Consider the following 24794-nt stretch of genomic DNA (forward strand, 5'->3'; position numbering starts at 1 on the left):
TCCGATCAATGATCGCGTGAATCAATTATGCACAGCACGAACAGGCCAAAGTTGAACTATTCCGCTTACACAACAGTCAAACTCGTTAATGTTAACAATGGCGACATGCTTTACAATGTCCCAATGACAATGGCCCTCGGGAACACTGAAAAGCAACCACAAGTATGAATGAAATCAGTTAACCAGCAAACCAATTTTTGCATGAACAGTCAGAAAAACTTGCCAAAGCAATGCCGAACCATCCACAATACCAATGGCGAACCTCCAGCCTCATATGAGATCTTCAGCTCTACATAGCCATATAGCCTGTCGTATGCCCTGATGGTGTTCTCTTAACTTTCGGATTGCCTGATCTGCCAATGGCGATGGGACAGTGCATGATGCTATTGTTGTGTGCTAGGTTCAAAGAGAATTGTATGCTATATGCATGCAAATCCGCCCCGTCATTGTTTAAGATGAAATATAATTATTAATAAAATGACTAGAAAATCAATTTTTTTCAAAAAAAAAGGGAGTATACTTCGCCTTAGTGATTACCAACTACACCTTTTTATTGTTTAATTATAATTTAACATCTAATTAACATACCATATTGTTGTTCAGTTATTTAATTCTAATTTATCTTGAATAAATACATTTGATTCTGCTTAAAATTCATCATGTTGATCTTGAAAAAAATAACCTTAACAAATAGGAAATTTCAATCGTTGAAATCATGAGTTAATTGAAGCTAGATCACCATAGAAAAACCTGAAAACAATAAACAGCCGTTTCGTCCTATTGTGCGACTCAACCATTGGAATTACTAAAATTTCCACAAAACCCCTTCTCATAATAATCATTTTATGCTCACTATTGACTGACTTCAAAAGGTATTTCCTAGAGTTCTAGTGAGAAGCCGTCACTAATGGAGTTCAACCAGTTCTGTTATGAGATATTAGCTCACTGAAGACATTGGTGTACGGTGCCGCAATTTCGTGGATTAGTTGAAGTTAGACATTAACACCGTTGGATGCCGAACGGCTCAGTGGTTTAGTTGTTAAGTGCTCGCGCACGAGACCAGTAAGTCCTGGGTTCGAATCCCACGAGGCACGATCGTGGGTGCGTAATGCTGATGAGTCCCGCAATGGGACGAAATGGCCATCTAGTGTATCTAGGTTTTCCATGGTTGTCTAACTTCAATTGACTCATGAATTCAACTATTGAATTTACTAAAAATCTCGACAAAATCCCTTCTGAAAATAGGGAATTAATGAATTTAAACATATACGAAGTATAATTTATGTCATTGACTTTAACTTACTTCGATTTAGGTAAACAAGATTAAATGAAATACAAAAGTGTGTATAGTTAATTATTGAGTTGCATTAAAACTATTTTTTTCAAGAGACTAATAACAGTTTGTAAACTACTGATTATAAAAAGTAGTAAATAAGTATTTTATGTTAATCTGAGACTATTCGGCATTAGATCTCGATTTAATGAATAAAAAGTATCATGGTTAATGTAAAACATGATATTTGTAGATAATAATTTACTGTAAGCTTATAAGTGAGCATCACTGATGAGTCTTAAAGTTGGACGAAATGAATTTTCTATAATTATTGATATGGAATATAATATAGTCACTATTTAGGTAATTCAATAATAAGAATAACTTTTATTTGATCATTTTCTAGTTAATATCAAATTATAAACTATTTTTGAAGTTCTAAAGGAGTTGAAATGGTTAATAGTTTACATCACGAACTAATTTTAGTGATAATAACAACCAATGACTAAAACGTACTAGTTTAGCCCTAATATGGAACTATTCAGTTGTGTTTATCTACAACCTTATAAAAGATTGAACTCAACATCTTTAGACCTTGCAGTGATCGCTTAACCTTTAAACCACATAGTCGGCATTCAATTATCTTTCAATCCATTGATAGTGAAGTGCTTCAAAAAGTAAGATTATTATTAGGTGGTTTTTAAAAAGAACTCTAGTAATCTTTAGAAAAGGACACGAACTTTGAAAGGCTATCGGATGATTAAACTGTTTTGAACTTAAAAATTAAAGTAATTATGGAAGGATGAATAAAGGATTTCTGTAATATCGAATTCTTCCAGATGAAAGATTGAATTATGAATATTTTTTTAGATGATATCATCAAGATGAAATCAACTAAGTGAATTATCAAGTATATACTTAATCAGAACAAACTGTTTGTCGCTTATGATGACATTTCAACAACACACTTATGATTTGAGATGATGGAAAAGATTTGTATTTCAGATGAATGATTTTGATAGAGTTTTATTCCAGCTCAAAGAACAAAACTCCACCAAAAAAAACAACAACACAAAACGGCATAGAAACTATTTTGTTTACGGAAAACATGAATACATTGAATAGAAGAAAAAACAAATTGTAGCGTCATGTAGTCAGTAAATAAATGAACATTTTTTAAAAAAGATGTTTAACATGCTACTTACTTATCGTCATTTAAATAATAGTAGTAGAAACCATAATATTCGATTTTATATTTCATGTAATCAATAAATGATTATTGATTATTTTTTGCTTAGATTTTTTAATCACATGTTCATTTTTTGATTTTTTATTGATTTCTTTCGATAGAGAATCAATGGTTTCATATTGATTTTTTATTTGTTTATTATTCATTTGATAAAGATCAATACATGAAGAAAAGTGATTTTTTATTTTAGTTTTATGATATTGATTTAATTGTATTAAATGATTTGAATAATGATCTAAACTTTTAGATCGATAATTTATGAAAGATGATTGATTTTTAATTTATTTGTTAATTGATTCTTGTTTAAATGAATGTAATTTTCACGTTTTATTTTTGGTTGCCATAGTGTAAATAAATTACATGATTGATTATTATGTAATGTTATCTGTTTCATTTCATTATTCAATGGAATAGATTGTTTACAAGTGAATTGATCTTTAATATATATTCCATTATTATCGGTTGTATGATGATTTCGATCAATTTGATTTGATTTTTTGCATGGAGTTGATGGAATTATCATTGAATGTTTTATAGAATATTGATTATTGAATTGATTATTATTATGATGATGATTATTTATCATTTTATTAGATCGATCATAATTTTGATGATAATAAAATGATGGTATATATTCAATAGTTGAATTAATTATTTCCCATTTCCAATAGGATTTATCATTAATTATTATTGAATTTAATGTATTTAATTGATTTAAATCAATATTATATTGATCTTGAATATTTTGTATACTTTTCATACATGCTTCATAGGCTTCTATTTGAATATTTTTATATTTTATTGGTTTCTGTAATAATTTATTTGTAAATAATTGACGAATTGGTTCAATGGTAGGTGATAAATTGCAATCGATTGACATTTTGAATTAAACACAATAATTGTAACTAATTTTTTTAAATTGATCGCGTGCCTAATTTTACATGGATATTATGAAAATAGAATTGATGACACATGACCATGAATTGACCAATCAGATTTTTCTTTCAAATAAATAAATAAATAAAGTAGACATGGTAACCATTCAAAAAAAAAGAAGAAATATTGCGATGAATTGACCAATCAAAAAATTATTAAGGGAAGTAATATTTTAAATTCACTTCTGTATTGTTTGTTTGAATATTCCCATTGATCAGTTTGTTATTGGCATATCTGCATACTTTATGTATTGCCTCGATATAGTCTTAATTCATAAGTATTATATACAAAGATGGTTAGTGATTAGTAGTGGAATACAAGGCGCATGTTTTGTCCTATTTTTATTCGTCAGCTGGTGGATGTACCTGTATCTCAAAGTTTATGTTCACTTTAGGACTCGAACTCAGTATCATTCGCTAGAAGCGCCTTCGTGTTATCTACTTAGCTACTGAGTCCTGATAGCCACTTGTTTACGCAATGGGATCAAGTTTAAATTCAATTGGTACTGTTTGTTTGAATCTTTCCATTGATATTTAGGACTGTAAATGATCAGTTTGTTATTGGCATATCTGCATACTTTATGTATTGCCTCGATATAGTCTTAATTCACAAGTATTATATACAAAGATTAATAGTGGTTAGCAGTGGAACAATTTTGAATCTTTAATATTGACCCAAAGATATGATATTATAGAAGTGAGATGTATCAAAATAGGAGAGATAAAAATTGAGATAAGATACATATATGTAAAGTTACTGTGAATCTATGTCTTAATGTTCAATATATTGTATAATATCTGGAGCCCCCTTGGGGCTACTGCCGGCCCCGGAGGGTTTTACATGGGGTTAAGGACTCTATTCCGTAGAAAACTAACTCTCTAAAAAACGCTAACCAGAAAAAGTAGGTGTGTTACATTGAAAATTGAAAATTTTATTTTAAGTTTTGACTCTCAGTTTATTTAGTTTTTTTTACTTTTCTGTCAAGTTGGAATGTTCTACAGTGTCGTCTTCATGGGAGACATATGTAAATGATTGAAATGAACTTTCAAGTGAAAATGATATTCTTATTTGCAGTACTTAAATGGTTTAAATAATTTTTTTTCTGTTAAGCGTATTTTTAGCGAGTTAGTTTTCTACGGGATATGGGTCGCTAACCCCATGCCCAACCCTCCTCCTTTACCTGGGTTTGGGACCAGCAGTAGCCCCTGGAGGGACTCCAGGCGGAGTTTTATTTTCAGTACTGACTGATTAAATAAACAGAAATATGCCTGAAAATGCTAGATATTACACACTTATCGAACACTTGAAAAAAAAGGATAGTTATCCTAACATAAAAGTCAAGTTTATTAATAACTTAAAGTACGTTTTACTGATGTTTTTATTTTAAAAATATGATTGACTGATATAGGTCAATGATTGAAACACGAATAGAAAAACACTGAACTTTAGTACGATAGGTTTTTGAGAATTCAAACGAAATCTCACGTATGATATGCAAGTCTTATGATGAGCATACGACTTTTAGATCACTGAATCTGAAACCAATAGTCTACGATCGTCAAGACTGAACAATCTCTACAACTCACAACCTTAATAAATGACAATGATGTGTAGATAAAATAGTGACTGGTTTTGCAAATATTTCTCTAACTTCTTGTGAAAAAGAATGACTGATGGAATTCAGTCATGTTGGGAGTAGATTACTGACTTATTATTTAGTGTCTGATTAGTAAAGTATCTGAAATTAAACTTTGATATCGATGTTATGATCTCTAAACAGGTCATGACTGAGTATGGTGAATGAGTTGCTAACTTGAAGGAAACATTGTCTTAGTGATTATTCGATTTTACAAACTGTTCAAATGAACTAATTTACACAAATTTACTTCTTATGGTTGAAACAAAATGATCGAATCATAGACGTTTTACAGCATTCGATTAATACTGGTCAAGCAAAATTCACTTTGACAAAGATAACTTATTTCAAAGGCATGTGTTTTTATCTGTATGATCTCTCAAATGATCGAACTTTCACTTTACTACACTTAAGGAAGAAACTTTTACTATGGTTAAATTCATAGATTATCAATGGTTAATGATTCAGTCTGGATGTCGGTAGTCAACTTAAAAGTAAATGTTATTTTGTTTGTGAACTATGATGATGTATTTTCACGAATTCCTCCTGTTCTTAAAAAAACAAGAAAATTTAGGATGTCTAGTTGAGGATCACTTCAACTTTTTTACCTACTCGAGTATAGTGTTCTGATTTCTTAGTAACATTACGGTTTGCAATGTTATCACCACCCTATACGTTTTCCTGAAAATTTTTGAAAGTAACTTTATGTGTTTACAGTAAGACAATCTGAGCTAATAATATTCTCTTTCCAAATCATAGTTGGCCTTCATAATTGTTATAGATAAACATCTAAGTAAGTCAAAAATTAAACTAACATACGAATCACATTAGATCGGATATAAATAATTATCTTGTATTTTTAAGTGTTCATTATAATTAAATTAAGTAAAACAATATTCTTATGTGTATAGGTGAGAAAATATTGGGCAAGATTGATTACAGTATTATAGCAATGCTAAAGAGAAACTTCTATAAAGCTCAACTATTTTTGGTGTATAACATCAAATGATTCCTTAAATCAATCAAAGGTGGATCAATACTCTTTTTGATATCACCTTTAACTGTAGTTATGAATTGACATGTACTTGTGAAAGGAATTGAATAGGAAGGATCAAAAGAAGGATATTTACATGGTATTTCAAATACATTCTCCGTAAGTTGTGTTCAAAATGAAGTATTCATAAGTGTGATCATTAAACATTTAATAGATAATAAACACAAGGTGGATGTATCAACAACGTTAGAAATAATTAATGGTAAAATATACTATTTTCTCCAAGGACATTACCATCAAGAGCTTACGACATCACCTGTGTATACAAAAGACAGTGTAGTAAATCTATCATGACCACAGTAAGATAGTTATATTACTTTAATGCTTGTCAGTTACATTATCTTTTCAATATGATTTATAACTTGAAGTAGAAAATCGCACTGACATCCATTTACAACGTTAGTGTTAATTATATGTCAATTAGGTGTCTGGACTATCACTAATCTGTTAATAATTTGTTTCTATTCATTATCTATTTATTATCACTTACAACTTTACCTCCTTTCCCTCTTTTTTATGATTTCATCTTCATCATATCAATACTAATCAATCTTAACTATTATTGATGTTTCACAAGTTGAAATCATGAGCCAATTGAAGCTAAACTACTATGGAAAACCTGGAAGCACCGGACGGCCGTTTCGTCCTAGTATGGGACTCCTCAGAAGTGCGCATCCACGAACCCGCCCCCCCCGCGGGATTCGAACCCAGGACCTACTGGCTTCGCGCGCGAGCACTCAACCATCAGACCACTGAGCCGGCATCCAACGGTGTTAATATGTGGGCGAGAATGATAATGTTTGGTTGTCTGCTTAGTCAGATATGTAGATAGTCTGACAGGTGTCAAATGAGTTATATATTCCCTTATCCTTATTATTGTGACTCATTTATTATGGATTGTTCATTGTTGTTGGATTGTGTCGGGTTTTTGGTGTGGAAATATATTTACGTTGTGGTCAGGTTAATCACGTGTTCTTGATCTGAGTTGTGTTGAAGTCCTTTAGAATAGACACTGGGAGGGAATATTCGTCTAAGGTAAATCAACGTCCCATACGTGAAAACGTGTAAACTCAACCGTTATAACATGAGATGAAGTAAAACCGAGCGTTATAACAATTTTATTAAATGTTTCTTATGTTGTTTCGAACTAACCTTCATCGATTACAGTATGTAATAAACTTTATGTATAATAGTATTATTAATATAGAATTTAATTTGCTTTGAACTGATTGGAAATCTTAAAGTATAATGAATTCATGTTGTTCTCCAAATCGTATTCTTCCACTTTCATTCAATCATGTATTGTAGTTGATTGATTTTTAACTACATCAAGATAATGAAAAGTGCCACTCTTTACACATTTTGAAATACATTTCCGTTTTCATTTTCAATACTCAAAATTGATTTGGAGTAGTTACTGGATTTTTAATAGTTGACTTTAGTCTGAAAAGACTTCAAACCTAGTTTGTACTCGTCAAAGGGATCAGTACTTGCCATAAGATCCTAATTCATCCAATAAAGTTTCTTAATCAAGGAAGTTACTACCGTATGTTATCTGAGTAGTTCCTGAATTCCTGTGACATTGCGTAATTCGAAGTTAAATCTCATGGAGATCATTAATCCCATCAAGATCATAGATATAAATCGCTCATAAGGACCAACTAGCGTGAATTCTTGTTCTAAGGCTATCTTTGAATTTCTGACATTAAACATGATATACATAGAATGTTCAGTCGCTGAAACCAATGGCTAAATTATGGCTTGATTGATTAGTATTTTCACTGGTTGAAATCATGAGTCAATTGAAGCTAGACCATTATGGAAAACCTGGATGCACTGGACGGCCGTTTCGTCCTATCACTGGACTCCTCAGCAGTGCGCATCCACGACCCCTCCCCCGCGAGATTCGAACCCAGGACCTATCAGTCTCGCGCCAGGCGCTTAACAAACTAGACCACTGAGCCGGCCGGCATCCAACGGTGTTAATGTCTAACTTCAACCAATCCATGAAGTTGCGCCACCGTACACCATTGTCTTCAGTGAGTTTATATCTCACAACATACCTGGTTGAACTCCACTGGTAACGGCTTCTCACTAGAACTCCAGGAGTATCTCCTGAAGTGGTCTAGCTTTAAGTGACTCACAATTTCAACCAGTAAAACTTCTAAAAATCTCCACAAAACCCATTCTGATTAGTATTTGTTCAGAAATAAGAGTTAGATCACACTGGTTATTACTTAGTTTTTACTTAGTGTAGACAGTTGTTCACTTATTAATAATAATAGGTGTTTCATTCGAGAGTATTTCTTCTACTACTTATCACTTAAAAAATAACAAATAATTTTGTACAAGAAACAATCTGAATGAAGTCATCCATTATTTTACTGATATGTACATACACTTATGGACATATATATGTCCACAACTCGTGCTCCCCTATATATATAATACTGCAGGCCATTCGAATTTACACATAACCTCGAATATTAAATCTCAAACTAATAATCATATATGATTATATCATTTACAGTTCAACATCTTGTTTATCTATATATCTATCTCTATTTGATGTGTGTGTGTGTGTGTACTAACACGTGCGGATCTTCACACATACACACACATCTATATATAGAACAACCTACTGCAATTATCATTATTACTAGATTGATTCATAGGCTAGAAGAAAAAAAAGAAAGAAACATAAACCATAGCAACAATACAATAAACTCTTAAAATGAAATAATGAATATTAATTTTTTTTGTTTCTGAATAAAAAAAAAAGGAGAACGAATAAGTTTCTCATTTATTTTCAAATTGTAAAAAAATAATTGTCTCACTTATCTATTTTAAACTGTGTATTGTCTCTTTTTCTTTTCTTTTTTTTCTTTCAAGTGATAACACAATTATAATTACAAAATGAATATATATACTCAAGCGTAAATATGAAGAGTTGATGAATATGAGCAATGGGAGAATAACAGGGGTGGGGGACAAGAAACAATATACAAAGTGGAAAAAAAAGAGAGAATACAGACACATTTTTTAGACACACACACATACATACACATATATAAATATATATAGAGAGATGAACATACAAACAAGTGCATACATTATATAATATGAATAGAGAATAATAAATGATGACAACTATTTCTATTCTTGAAAAAATAAGAGAACAACCATAAAATAACTGTATTATTTTAATCAAAATGAAATGAAATGAATCATTAACAATACAAAAGAACAACGATTAATTTAATAAAGATAGAATAAGTAAATTGTTGCTATACTAAAGTAATATACATTTTGAATTGTCGACAATTGAACTGACATAATACGTTATCTTTTTTTCTTGTTGTTGTTTGAATTTGAGATATATCCTATAAAACAATTTCATTGATATAACAAAGAAAGAATGAATAAGAAGGGATGAAAAGTATGATTTCGTATGAGCAAAAAGACTTTTTATCTAGTTAGAAACAAAAAAAAATGGACGATTTTGTTCATTATGTATGAAAACAGTTGAGGAGTCCCATAATAGAACGAAATGGCCTTCTAGTGCTTCTAGGTTCTCCATGGTGGTCTAGCTTCAATTGACTCATGAATTCAACAATTAGAATTACTAAAATCTCCAACAAAACCCCTTCTGATACAAATTGAAATTGTCAATGCAATGCTAAACATTGCAGTAATGCAAAATTGATCAATATTAGACCACCATTGAAAACCTGGAAGCATTGGAACACCGTTTCATTCTATTATGGGACTTTTCAGCACTGTGCATCCAAATCTAGGACCTCTGATCTTGCACGTGAGCAATTTAAATCTAGATTACTGAGTCATTATCCAACAATGTACAAGTCTAATTTCAACCAGTCCATGGCACTGGTTGGCCATCTTTCATTGTCTTAGCTGAGTACCTCCCTCAAACCTGGCTCAAATCAACTCCACAGGTTATGGTTTCTCATGAGAACTTTGACAGTTTCCTCTCGAAGCTAGTCATTAGTGGTTAAGTCTAATAATCAGGTGTGATTGATTGGAGGATGGGTTAAATATAAGTTAATTTCTCCAATTGCTCATGACGTTTTGTTGTGTTTATTTTGTGTCCATCTTTTGTATATCACCATGTTATTTTATTGTATGTGAAAGTTATTCATCTGGCTAATGGCCTTGTTTTTTTAAAAAATATTTTTAATCTTCCGAGGGTCGAAGTCGATTTATGATCTCGTGAGTAGCCGTCACTCGGTCACAGTATACCATTGCATTCATCTGTCGATTAGCATTCTACCCATCGATTTTAACAATAGAAATTTCACGTCACAGATAGAACCTCACTTCATAACAGCATATGTCAGTATAGAGTTGTGGAAATTTTGAATTTAATTGCAGTCATGAGCCGATTAAAGTTTTATTCATTCATTTCGGTTAAGATTTGCATTTAATATTTTATTTTGTTAGTACGTGATATCGCATCATTGGCAATAGAGTCTTATCTTACTGGAATCAAAATTGAGGCATGCTGTTGTCTAATGTTATCTACTTGAAACATTTATTGCTTGACCCGATTCTTGTGGACAGAATTTAGATCCTATTCCTTCAAGAACACTTCTATTAATTCAGGAACATAACAAACTTTTCACTGTACAGTACGTTGTTTTGTATCAGAGAAACGTTAGATTGTATGGTGGCGGAAGGGAATAGTTGAGGTATTTTTCATTTCTCGATATAATTCGTTACCATAGTACCACAGATATTGATGTAAAATTGTGTTCAGTATAGGTGAGATATAACGGTTGACCATAAGTGACTCGAAGTAGCTTCGTACTCTATATAGAAGAATGTAGTGGTTAGGTCCATTCAAGCTGATCTTTATTTTGCTGGATCATTTCGTGCATTCAGTTCACGATATTTGAATTTTGATTGTTACAATAACTGTAAAGAATATTAAGTTCGAAGTGAAACGAATGATATTGGTTGAGTACTGTTAGTTCCTCATAAACTGATGGAAATTAAACATTTCTACTACTGGATTTTTGTACAGTAGTCTGAAAATTTATTGTTCATTTACCGATGTAAATTTTCCCGCTGTCTGTGATTATAAGTATGATAACTGTGAGTATTCTCAAGGTAAAACACAACAACTATTCGATGCTTATTGATTTTCGATGATTATAGTGTACTGTTATAACTTAGAAACATTAAATGTAAATGTACGTTATGCATGTACAGATATACGTCCAATCATTCTTACAATCATCAAATTATGTTGGACGACTATCGAATGATCCCACTTTTCAGAGATCTTTGGAGTTAACCATGATTTACTTACACCTACTACCCTTCCAGGACCACAGGTCACCGACCAGGAATCCTCAAACAACACTGTCCAGAAATCTTCTTTCAAGTTGTTTCCAAACGCGATTCATCCTTTCCATATTTCAGTCGAATTCTCAACTCGATATGTTCCTGTGTCTTCATCCTTTCATTCCCCTTCACGATTTCCTAGATGGAACTTGCCTCGTGATACAGTCTGATGATTTCCACAACACATGTCCTACCCACCTCCAATGTCTTTTCCGAATTTCTTTTTCAATTGGAATCTGGTTTGCTCTCTCCCACAGTAGGTTGCTAATGACAGTGTCGGGTTAACGGATCTGGTATACCTTGCATAAACAGATGTTTTATAGATAGCTGTATTTTCTTGATGATGGTTGTGGTAGGTCTACAAGTTTCAGCTCCGTACAATAGAGCTCTATCAACGTTCGTTTTGGAGTTTCGGACTTTGATGTTGGTTGACAGTTGTTTCCAGGTCCACATGTTCTCCAGTTTTGAGAATCCTGACCCTACTTTGCCAATCCTTTCATTCACATATGCATCAGATCCTCCTTGTTCATCGATGATGCTGTCCAAGTACGTGAAACTGTCCACCTCTTCCAGAACTTCTCCATCAAGTGTGGTTGAGTTGGTGGTCGCTGTGCTGTATTTGAGGATCTTGATTTACCCCTTGTGTATGTTGAGACCTACTGCTGTGGAGATCGATAATTCACTGACTGTCTTCACCTGTATTTAACTGGTCATCTGTGAAATCCAAATCACGTATCTGCATCGAAACTGTCCATTGTATTTCGTGCTTTCCCTCAGATGTTGAGGTCTTCATAATCCAGTTGACAGCAAGGAGAAGAAGAAAGGGTGAGAGTAAGCAGAGCTGTCTGACACTCAATTACGAAACGTTGTTCTGCTCAACAATAACTCAACGTATTAAAATTATTAAATACATACATTTTTCTATAGTCAGCATTTTCTTTTTAACTTTATACTATCTACAATCTACTTTATGAATGTTGTCCAGATTCATTGATGACTGATGATATCATTTTTACCTTTGTTGCTGAACTCTACTGTAAAAGTATGTATATGGATCAGGCATTTAGAATTAAGAACCTTGACTTTTGACTTTCACGCGAAGTTTAAATATCATGTATGGCAAGATGTAGAAATACCTATTCATACTGCTTTTAACACTTAAAATAATGAAGAATAATTAGTTTCCACCATCACGAAATAAAATGATAATGTTAAAGTCATAAAATATTCAAATATACCTGTCTAGTCTGTATGTGAAACAACCAAATAGATACTACTACAAAGTTGTGACCATGAACCCCTTGTGGTGTATACTACTGATGTCGACAAATATAAGCAGTATGTATCACCAAGCGGAAGTGGAATGTCTGGTGGCAGAAGGTTGACTAAATCGAAGAGAAGAGAACGAGAACAGATAGTGATTGGTATGGAAACGAGGGATCAACAAAGTCTGAGACAATTAATGGATATGTTGCAGATGAAGTATAGCTGTATGGATCTCAGATTTTACCAGTATATTCTGTAATATGTCCTCATTCACTACACCCTCATCTTGAAATAAGCCTAAACCAGATAGCATTAGATTTTAAGGACGAACTTATGAGATAGTTCCTCTTGATTTTTACAATCGAATAACCAGAAATCGCCTCTTACACTTCTACATGAAATCCACTCATCAATTCAACAACAGAGATTTTCTTCATTATGGCTGTTGCCATTTCGTGATCGAGACCCTAACCATAAACTCATTATTCCCAACCAGGATACCAAATCCTAACGAAGAATAGTATGAAGATTCTTAAAAATCTGTTTGGGTCCTTTTAAGAGTTTGAAAAGACAGATAATCTACATTCATAAGGATGAGTTAATCTGTTGCTGTTTTTTTTCTTCGATTAATTGACAGAGTAACCTACGGAAATTGTTAATAGATTTATTGATAATGTGAAATTTGTCTACACTTTGAAATATTATTGTTTCCCTTTCCATAAACTATTCATTTACAAACTGTTTTTCGATTGGTCAGAAGTTGGTGGAAAACTCGTTGCGTAATTTTTAAGCTCATCTCCACACAATACTATCGCCAACATTACAAGTCATGATTTCCTACAAGAATTATGAGGAACCACACCTTCAAAAGAAATATTGAAAAGAACTGGTATACTAAGGACTGTTTTGTTTTAGACATCAAAGTCATTCAAAGAAACAAACTGTGGAATCTTAGGCGAATGCTTCATCCTAGTTTGGAGCTCATCTATAGTATATATTGATGATTTTACCAGAAATCAAACCTAAAATGTACAGGCCTTGACAATGAATGCATTGTCTTTGTTTAGATTATCACTGAATTGGTAATCACTAGTTCACATTTCCAATTTAGTTAGTGTTAATTATTATGAAATGATAAAGATGTCCAACCTGGGTGGATGCTTTTGTTGGTGTTGAATTCTGTGAGCTAGACTATTTAATTGTGGAGTTCTCATCGATGTTCTGAACAACATCATCAGAGCATATTCCACGATTTGTTACATATTAGGAAAAAGATTGAAAATCCTTAGAGCACTTGAAATCTTATTGTTATTTGCTTTATCAGTAGAATAAATTATTCAAGGATATAAGACACTTTTATTTAAGATAAATTAATTTACTATGCCATCTGACCTATTTGCGCTCTTTATAAAATTATCTCTCATTGAAGATATATTGTTTTTAATGACGATTTGTTTCATTTGAAAGTGATATTTATTACGAGTTGGATTCATTTGGGGGTAACAATGAACAACAAATGACACTGGAGAGCTATTCCAACCTAATATAGGACTTATGGTACATGTGTACCTAAGCCCCAATTAGAGATTGAACATAATAGTTAAGTGTTCGTTACAAGACCTGAAAGTCATATTATTAACATGTGTTTATTTCTTTTAACTTGATGATAATATTAACTATTAGTATGTGAACAAACTATTGAATAGAGTGAATATTAATAATCATTTCGGTTGGTAGATCATATTTTCTTCACTCTGTATAGACTGTGAACACATAAGAACATTTCATTCAGTAACGATGAGAATGATGATGATGAAGAAGAAGATGAAATAGCAGTTTGATATTTTACAGTTCAATTCAAATTGGAGTGTTATTCTTCAACTAGTTGGAGAAATGTTTATTTTTCTGGAGAATCCATTTTTCGACGCATGAATAAATGAATTGCTAATCAATTACGTACTGTGATCATGTATGTATCATTGTTTATTTCTTTTTTTTTGAGATTGAGTTCATTCATAAATTGTAGTTTGTTTATTGATTACTGTGAGTAACCAAGGTTACTGGTAATTGTTATCATGTAAATGAGTAACATCATACTCATTTTGTGGGAGAAGTTTTATCAAGTTAGATGACAAGTTAAAAAACGATGAATATCACTTAATACTTGATCAAAACACAAACTGTCATGATGAGAAGAGGTTACAATGTCTGTTCAGATGGAAAAATGTCCATATTCATGTAATGGGAGGAATTAGTAGAAGTGGATTGAATAAGCTATAGTTTGTATAAGCAACACTACATAGTATACTATGAAATTAAATTATATGAGTAGTTGATATCTTCCTTTGAGTTAGTTTAGTGTATGAGAATAAACAACGTCGGTAATATGAACTAAGATCTATTGATGAAAGTAGATAAGAAAAACACTGACTGACTTGATAGATGCATGAAATAGTAACCGATAAATATGTGTTTTATGGTTAGTTCAACTTGGATAAACGGGTTGTGTGTATGTTTAAGGTGGCAGTCACTATGTTAAGACTCATGAACTCATATAATAAATTGTGCTAAATCATAATCGGTTAACCAAAATCTAATCATAGTATTGCTGAATTGGTGTTTTCGGAATGAATTAGTAATGTTGTGAGGTACTCATAATCAGACATTAATAATCCATGTATATTATTTACCTTTAATTTTGATATTGCATAACCATAAGTCTGAATACAGTAAATTATTGCATTGTGCTTATTCCCTTTATATCCACTTAGTAACTCTTTTCATCCAATAACACAAGGTCTAATTAGACTTCTGCGATTGTAGACGTGCTGAAGTCTCTCAACAATTTGACTGTTTGAGACCTAAATAAGTTTTCTGATATTATTTAGTTTATTTCCTACTTTAATCTACGGATTAATTTAATATGATATTCATTGGTATTCTCATGATGTCAAATAAATGAGTTAAATTTATTGAAATTGACTTTAGATCAATGTAAAGCGAATACATTAGTATAGATAGAGAGATATCATCAACGTAGAGTCTAAGTAATGATGTGTTATCATGCCACATTAACACGACGAGATCAGAATAACAGGGTGAATGGTAAAAGAAACTAAAATAATGTTGTATCAATGATGAAACACAATAAACATCGGAAATATAGTTCGCAAAGACAGAATGGAATTTTGTGTGTGTGCGAAGAAATACTAGAATTCACAATCGAATTGAAGATAAGAAGTGAATACATCTGTGCCACTGCAAGCGATTGCGAACCATATCATGTAATGTCTCTAACCACTGACAGCAGTTTTCCTGAAGACTCCAACCAGGCGGTATGCATAAAATGTAATTAATGGTAACCTTACTTTTTAAAGTAAGATGACGCTTCGTCTTTTATCTTTATCGCTCCTCTTGGATAGCTATATATGATAAAAACAAAAGTATGTTGTGCATTAACGAAAGGAACTTAATAGCCCATACAATTATCATAATTATTATACGGAAATATCAGCTAAAAAAGGGAAGGTTTTTCTTCACTTAACACTAGTCAATTTAGAATTGTAACAAAAGACTAGGCCTTGATGTGAACCAGTATTTAATACCAGTGTTAATACCGATAAACTTATATCGGACCACAATTAATACATATAAGTGTATGAGTAAGAACAATACCTTAAGAATCACTGAGTCAAGATTCAACGATTTGCATTTTTATATCAGAGCTTTAAAATTCATGATATCGTATGACGATTTGGCGAGACTATAATTTATAGACGCACCAATCACGTATAAGATAACAGGTCTCGAATTTTGGCGCGAAATTCACTCATTCATTTGGCTAAATAGTTTTCGCATTACAGCTGATGTCATTTCGCGATGAAAACCAAAAATCCAATTCCTAACCTTGACCATCGACCGTAAGTCATAATTCTAATTTCCCACACTGGTTTATAATCCTCATTTGGTCTTAATTATTAGGCGGACACTCTCAAGGTCACTCTGGCATCACTCAAAGTCGTCCATAAATTATAGTCATACTGACGAGTTTTGTTTAATAATCAATTTCACTTGGTGACAGAATACATTAGTTACTAGGATACTTTACCAGATATTTTTAGATCCTACTTTTAAAAGTAAGATTATTGTCGCTTGGTTTTTAACAGAAAGACAGTGAAGAGAGGGAGCTTAGAAGTCTAAGACTGGTGACAATAATTAAATTAAATTGTACAATAGACAACATGTTAGATTCGTAAATTAGTTGAGCTTTATCAAGATTCAAAAAGAAATAGATACATTATACTTTCTGCTACAATTTAAAGTATTAAGTTCAATGTCGTGTGTTATGTATGAGATGCCAATGAAACTAATAAGAATACCTCACAATTCCCAATTAAACTACACTGGTTTTGACGTTTGATAAAGTGGAATACTTTCTTATTTCTACCTCCTGCTCACAATAAGACAGAGATATGACAGTAATAACAAATGCATTCACTGATTTTCAGTAAGGGGTTGTGGAGATTGTTAAATTGCATTGAAATCGTAAACTGATCAGTTGATCGGTTCTGACAATTATCATGTATTTACTAGCAACTATCTTTAAGAGGTAGTTCTCGGAGTTCTAGTGAGAAACAGTGACCAGCAGAGTTCAACCGTGTCGAGTGTGATGGAGATACCCACTGAAGACGGTGGAAGATGGTCACGCAATGTTGTGGATTGATCGGTGTCATGCACTAACACCGTTGGACACTGGGTCAGTGGTCTAGAGATTAAGCATCTGCGTGAGACCAAAGGTTGTGGTTTTGGTTTCCACAAGCGGTACCGTAGATGCGCACTTCTGAGGAGTCCCATACTGGGACGAAACGACTGTTTAATGCTTTCAGGTTCTCAGTGGTGGCCTAACATTGATCGGCTCAAGGTTTTAATGACTTTCACTCATTCTTGGATATTAACTATTATTCTGTTGTCTACCGCTTAGTGCTAATTAAATTCTATTGATCACATGTGAAGTGTAGAAAGTAGATTAAGTGACTCAGAATTATGATATATTTTATTAAATCTGAAATGATTAGAAATAATCAGCATATATTCTTGAACTAATGTCCCATTTTTGCTGAGATTTATTTGCACGGCTTATTCACAAGTTTTTAGAAACTGAAGTATGTTCCAAGATTTGAACCCATATCACCTAATTCCACAATTTGAAATGTTACCTCTTAATGATTCAGGCAGCGACTGACTTCCTGTAGAACTGAAATACTTAAAAGGGATTAATCACTAAATAGTGAACAATATCATTTTAGTTTAATCCTTTGATAGTGATCGAATTCTATTGGTAAAGTTTTAGTGTGCCCACTCATCTAAGTGACTTGATATTGTATTCATTATGTCAGTATGTTAGACATTTCAAATCTCTCTGAGAACATCAATCCTCCAAGATTTCAGGTACGTCTTTCTAATGAATACTATCAGAATTTCCTGTTGGCTACCTTCAACCTCCATCTTACATCTAAACATAGTACACACAATATCAAGTCACTTAGACTAGTAGCCACATTGCAATGTGATTGATAGAATTCGATCATAAACATGAAATTGTTCATTACTCAGTGATGAATTCATTGTAAATTTAATTTTACCTCATTTTAGTCAATAATAATACTAGAATTGGGATAAGTATTACATAAAATCACATGGGAAATAATTGTTATTTTTTTTATAGTTTTTCTCATAAATGATAATTGTTTGCATATCTCTAAATGAGTGAATGTTAGTATTTGACCTGAATACATTCCTTTAGCTCCCCACCTCCCTAAAATTCTTAGTTACTAAGTGAAAATGAATTATGTCATTATTATTATTATGATTATTATTACAAGTCATAATGACCTTATTTAACCTGTCATTTTGCAATAAAAATATTTATTCGCATAGTTATTGTTGTTACAGTGATGTTGATTTGACTGATAACGATGGTCATTGTTTACTTAAATTATCACTACTATTTACTTTTTATCATTCTATCTCTCTCTCCCCCCCGTTTTTTTTCTTTTTCTATCGTCGACGTCACTATTATCAACGTCTTATCTAATCTCTTAAAAATTACCCATAATGTATGCACATATATATACTCATTGATTGATTGACTAATTTTACCGCTAAAATTCAATGTCCTAACCACTTTTAAACTAATGGGACGTACAAAAATTCTTATCCATTTGTAACTAATTTATTTTCTAGACCAGATGTCTTATAATCAAATATGTAAAACAGGAGAAAAAAAATATATTTTTTTCTTTTTTCTATGTCAAAAAAAGGCAGGATACATTTGAATTTGGCACGTTTATTAACAACGACAACGACGACAACAACAACAACAATAACAATAAAATAAAGATCAATGACACCTGCTCAGCTGTAAAAACAGCTGATCATGATAATGACGATGATTAAGTAATAATAATGTGTGATCTATGCATAGTTTGAGTAGTCTAGTCTGTTTTCTTATCTTACTGATTTTAGGACAGAAATAAACAAACAAAAAAATGTTTTCTCTATTTTTCTTCTTATTTCCGTTACTTAGTTAAACAGAAGTTATTTCGAATTCGTTTACATAATACATAGATTGAATTTATATTAAATTTCTTAAAATAAGGTTAAATAGTTACGATGTCACTTCATTTTGACATTGATATATTTTCTTTAGAATAAATCAATAGGTCAATTGTTTGTTATTCAACAGTAGTTAAGTGAAATTACATTTTCTGATCTAACAATAAATATTTACTGGTTGAAATCATGAGTTAATTGAAGCTAGACTACCATGGAAAACCTGGATACACTGGACGGCCGTTTCGTCCTAGTATGGGACTCCTCAGCAGTTAGCATCCACGATCCCGCCCCTCGCGAGAAGTCGTTACCAGTGGAGTTCAACCAGGTATGTTGTGAGATATAAACTCACTGAAGACAATGGTGTACGGTGGCGCAACTTCATGGATTGGTTGAAGTTAGACATTAACACCGTTGGATGCCGGCCAGCTCAGTGGTCTAGTTTGTTAAGCGCCTGGCGCGAGACTGATAGGTCGAATCTCGCGGGGGCGGAATCGTAAATGCGCACTGCTGAGGAGTCCAGTGACAGGACGAAACGGCCGTCCAGTGCATCCAGGTTTTCCATAATGGTCTAGCTTCAGTTGACTCATGATTTCAACCAGTGAAATTTCTTAAATCTCCGCAAAACTAATTCTGATAATAAATATTTAATTGATTAATAGCAGAAGGGTTTTTGTGCGTGTGTGTGTGCAGATATTATTAGTAATTTTAGTAGTTGAGATCTTGAATTAATTGAAGCTAAACTACCATGTAAAACTTGACACAAGACCGATAGATCTTGGGTTCAAATCTTATGTGGCGGGATCAGGGATGTGAATTGTCGAAGAGTCCCACAATAGGATGAAACGACTGGCTGTTCAGCATTTCAAGGTTTTCAAATGATTCATGATCTCAGCTATTAAATAATTTTTGTAAGTAGTTAGTTTCTACAAATTTTATTTGTATTCAGTTCATCTATTAATGTTTTCTGTCAATTTTCTTTAATATTAGAAGGGGTTTTGTGGAGATTTTAGTAATTCCAATAATTGAAGTTAGACATTAATACCGGTCGGCTCAGTGGTCTAATGGTTAGGCGCTCGCGCGCGAGACTGATAGGCCCTGAGTTCGAATCTCGCGAGGCGGGGTCATGGGTGTGCACTGCAGAGGAGTCCCGTACTAGGACGAAACAGCCGTCCAGTGCTTCCAGGTCTTTTATGGTGGTCTGGCTTCAATTGCCTCATTTTAAGTTTAAAGTTTTTTTCTTATACACAATAAATTACGTCTTGATAATGAAATTCAGTTTACGATTATGTAATACAAAATAAGGGTGTAAGGTCTTTTAAGGTTTTTGATATAGTTTCATCTGTAGTAGAATAGTTTTCCCATCTCAGTTCCCAGTATTTGAGGGATCATTGAAAGCATTCAGAAGTTAAGTGTATCACTATTTTTCGCCTACAATTCCGTCTGGAACTTCTCTAGGGCTACTACCGGTTCTAAGCCCGGTTAAACGAGGAGGGTTGGACATGGGGTTAGAGACCCCATCCTGTAGAAAACTAACTCGCTAAAAAGCGCTAACCAGAGAAAAATAATTCAAACCATTTAAACTCTTCCCTCGGAGTTAGAAGAGTTGTGACGCCTCATGATGAAAGCCGATTTGCATCGGAAGTAATGAGGCTGATTCCCCTTCTGATAATCAGAACAACCATTAATTTAGATACATGGGACGCTCGTACAATGTGGAGACCGAAAGAGTCGTCCAAATTGCTGCAGAAATTTTTCGCCTACCAATCGTTTCACAATAGAACCTTTGTATAACTATTTTGCATTTTTTGGAAGGAAAATAAATCCTAAGGAGCTATATCTGGTGAGCAGGGAGAATATTATAGCATAAACCGAACAGCATCACACAAATTTGCTTGTAGACTACCCCTCAAGTTGTTGAGAATTCCCACAGCATTTATTTTGACCATGGTGAACAACACAACGAACTGTTAAATTTTCATAGATTAAATCATGGACCGATCTTACTTAAACCTCTGATGAAAACCGAAAAGTATGGGACAGCTGTTTCGTTCAAGTATGGGACTCATAAGGATTGGATATCCACGACTCCCACCATAAGGGATAAGACTGAAAACCTTCGGTCTCGCTTAACAAGTAGACTACTAGGCTAAATCAAAATTCCATTCAGTGCTTTTCGATGTTCTAAAGAAGTTCGGTCCTGGATATAAACTATGAAAATAATACGAACACTAAAAATTACGCAACATAACCTTGATCTTTGACTCACTTTTGTGACATTGTCGTTCATGGTCCTTACCTTACTTTCGATTTCTTGCTGTCAGATTTCATCTTTTCGTCATGGTCATATGATTAAATGTTTTATTTGTCCGTTGTAACAGACTGCAATCTGAAGAACATACAACCATACCATTCACATTAGCTATATGTTATTTATAGAACCAGGCAGATCATTTATGGTGTGAACCTGTAATGATTAGGAGTATTTGAATTATTGTACAAATTAGGAATCCCATAAATAACGCAATTTAACAAAGAAGAACTAATATGAGCACGAAAGAACGTATTGTATTTGGGATTCGAAATAAGACAGTCATCAAGTACAAAGGAATTATTAGTTCATACAAACACCACAGAACCCGTCTACTAACTTTGCATTTAACTAGCTTTTATCACAATACAACGGATTCATCAAACTTCGGACGGAATTTCAACTAGAAATATGGTTGAAAAAAGAGGAAAATTATTCAAAGGATAACTTAATGCTTTAAATATATGAGTCAATTGAAGCTAAACCACCATGGAAGACCTGGAAGCATTGGATGACCGTCTTGTTCTAGTGTGGGACACTGAGCAACCACGACCCTGCCTCGTGAGACTCGAACCAACGACCTATCAGTCTTGCGAGTGTCTAACCACTAGACCACTGAACCGGTGGTCTCCAAGAGGTATTTCCTGGAGTTCTATTGAGCTGTGACCAATGGAGTTCAACCAGGCCTGTTGTGAGATAGTAACTCATTGAAGACAATGGTAAACGGTAGCTCAATTTCGTGGATTAGTTGAAGTTAGACATTAACAGCGTTGGATACTGGCTCAGTGGTTAAGCAATTACGTGCGAGACCGCCAGGTCCTGGGTCCGAACCTCGCAGGGCGGGACCGTGCATGCGCACTGCTGATTCCCATACTGGGACAAAACGGCCGTCCAATGATTCCAGGTTTTCCATGGTGGTCTAGCTTCAGTTTACTCATGAATTTAACTATTAAATTACTATAATATCCACAAAATCCCTTATTTGACTTTATATATTTCACTAAGAGAAGCTATTCAAGGAAGTTTTCCACAAAATGGTCACTGGAATACATTACTTTTAAATCATGTGTTTAGATTTGTGCTTTTCTGGGTACAACGTATTATAGGCCGTAGCCAGTGCTTGCTTCCAAATCGGATACGAAAATATGTCCCAATAAGATTCTACAAGGATGAGAGGAAAGCACTTAAAAGTTATATTCTTGAACATTTAATCGTCCTACTGATCCACAGGTTGATTTTAAGGTTGTTTACACAATTCCTCTAAATCTACCTAGATTTGTTCTTATCCAACTCCTCAAAACAGCAGAAGCTCTCACCATCCATGAGCTCAAGCCAGAACTGCGCATATAAACGAAGTATGTCGTATCGTTATCTTGGCCTTAATCTATTATTTCATTCCGAAGTTGAAAATATCCTCCTTTCCATTTACTTATGTCTCATATCTTCATGATATCATTTATAATTCTTTCGGATATCACTTCGTTTAACTTTGCGCCTTGATTACCTTTAGTTATTGTAACAAAAACATTTTAATCATCTTACTTAATTCACATTATAATCCGTTGTTAACTTCTTAGTTTCTATTTGTACACACACAATCTTCTATTGTAATAATCCATATTACGCAATCTAATAATGTAATTTTGCTTACTTACTTACGCCTGTTACTCCTCGTGAAGGAGCATAGGCCGCTCACCAGCATTCTCCATCCAACCCTGTTCTGGGCAATCCTTTCTAGCTCCGTCCAGTTGTAATTCATCGTTTTCATATCTGCTTCTATTATCCGACGGAATACGTTCTTTGGCCTTCCTCTTTTCCGCTTCCCTTCAGGATTCCACGTTAGGGCTTGCCTCGTGATGCAGTTTGACGATTTGCGTAATGTATGTCCTATCCATTTCCATCGTCTTTTCCTAATTTCTTCCTCAGCTGGAAGTTGGTTTGTTCTCTCCCACAGAAGGTTATTGCTGATGGTATCCGGCCAATGGATGTTGAGTATCTTGCGTAGACAGCTATTTATAAATACTTGTACTTTCTTGATTGTGGTTGTTGTAGTTCTCCAAGTTTCAGCTCCATACAGTAGAATTGCCTTGACGTTCGTATTGAAGATTCTCACTTTGATATTGGTTGAAAGTTGTTTTGAGTTCCATATGTTCTTCAATTGTAGGAATGCGACCCTTGCTTTGCCGATCCTCGCCTTTACGTCTGCATCGGATCCTCCTTGTCCATCGACGATGCTTCCCAGGTATGTGAAGGACTCTACATCTTCCAGAGTTTCGCCATCAAGAGTGATTGGATTGCTGTTTTTCGCTTTGAATTTGAGGACCTTGGTTTTCCCCTTGTGTATGCTGAGGCCTACTGATGCAGAGACTGCTGCTACACTGGCTGTCTTCATCTGCATCTGTTCGTGTGTACGTGATAGGAGGGCTAGGTCATCTGCGAAGTCCAAATCGTCTAATTGGTTCTGAGCTGTCCATTGTATTCCGTGTTTTCCTTCAGATGTCGAGGTCTTCATAATCCAGTCGACCACCAGAAGAAAGAGGAAGGGAGAGAGTAAACAGCCTTGTCTGACTCCGGTCCTTACTTGGAATGCATCTGTCAGCTGTTCTCCATGCACTACTTTGCACTGTAGTCCGTCGTATGAGTTCCGGATAATATTGACAATCTTCTCAGGAACTCCGTAGTGTCGAAGAAGTTTCCATAATGTCCTCCTATCTACACTGTCGAATGCCTTTTCATAATCAATGAAGTTTATGTATAGTGATGAGTTCCACTCAACTGATTGTTCGACGATGATCCGTAGTGTTGCAATTTGGTCTGTGCACGACTACATTATCATATTTATTCCTTGTTCATATGTCCTCATGGAACTAGTACTTTAAAAAAATTTCATACACATACATGATTGTACAGCTTGTTAATAAATTCGTTGAACTTCGTGTTTTCTATATATACAATAAGTTTAACTCAATTAACAATGACGAAATAAGAGGAACGATTTCTTAGAGCTAATCAATAAATTTCAATATTTTAGAACCGATGAAAACCACGATGGGTTGGATAGCTGTTTTTTTCTTGTTTGAAATCCCTAGG

General features: G+C 33.7%; 1 protein-coding gene across 1 annotated transcript; it reads right to left on the reverse strand.

The window, feature by feature from the left end:
* Nucleotides 1-2530: 2530 nt before the first annotated feature.
* Nucleotides 2531-3425, reverse strand: MS3_00009832 (uncharacterized protein). The gene has a single exon (XM_012941617.2). It carries the CDS (start codon nucleotides 3400-3402, stop codon nucleotides 2779-2781), a length of 624 nt encoding a protein of 207 aa, XP_012797071.2. The 5' UTR covers nucleotides 3403-3425; the 3' UTR covers nucleotides 2531-2778.
* Between the last annotated feature and the right edge of the window lie 21369 nt (nucleotides 3426-24794).

Source organism: Schistosoma haematobium, chromosome 1, assembly GCF_000699445.3.
Source record: "Schistosoma haematobium chromosome 1, whole genome shotgun sequence".
NCBI lineage: Eukaryota > Metazoa > Platyhelminthes > Trematoda > Strigeidida > Schistosomatidae > Schistosoma > Schistosoma haematobium.

Excerpts from the sequence above, each read along its gene's own strand:
- MS3_00009832 (XM_012941617.2), bottom strand. The coding sequence starts at position 3,402 with ATGTCAATCGATTGCAATTTATCACCTACCATTGAACCAATTCGTCAA.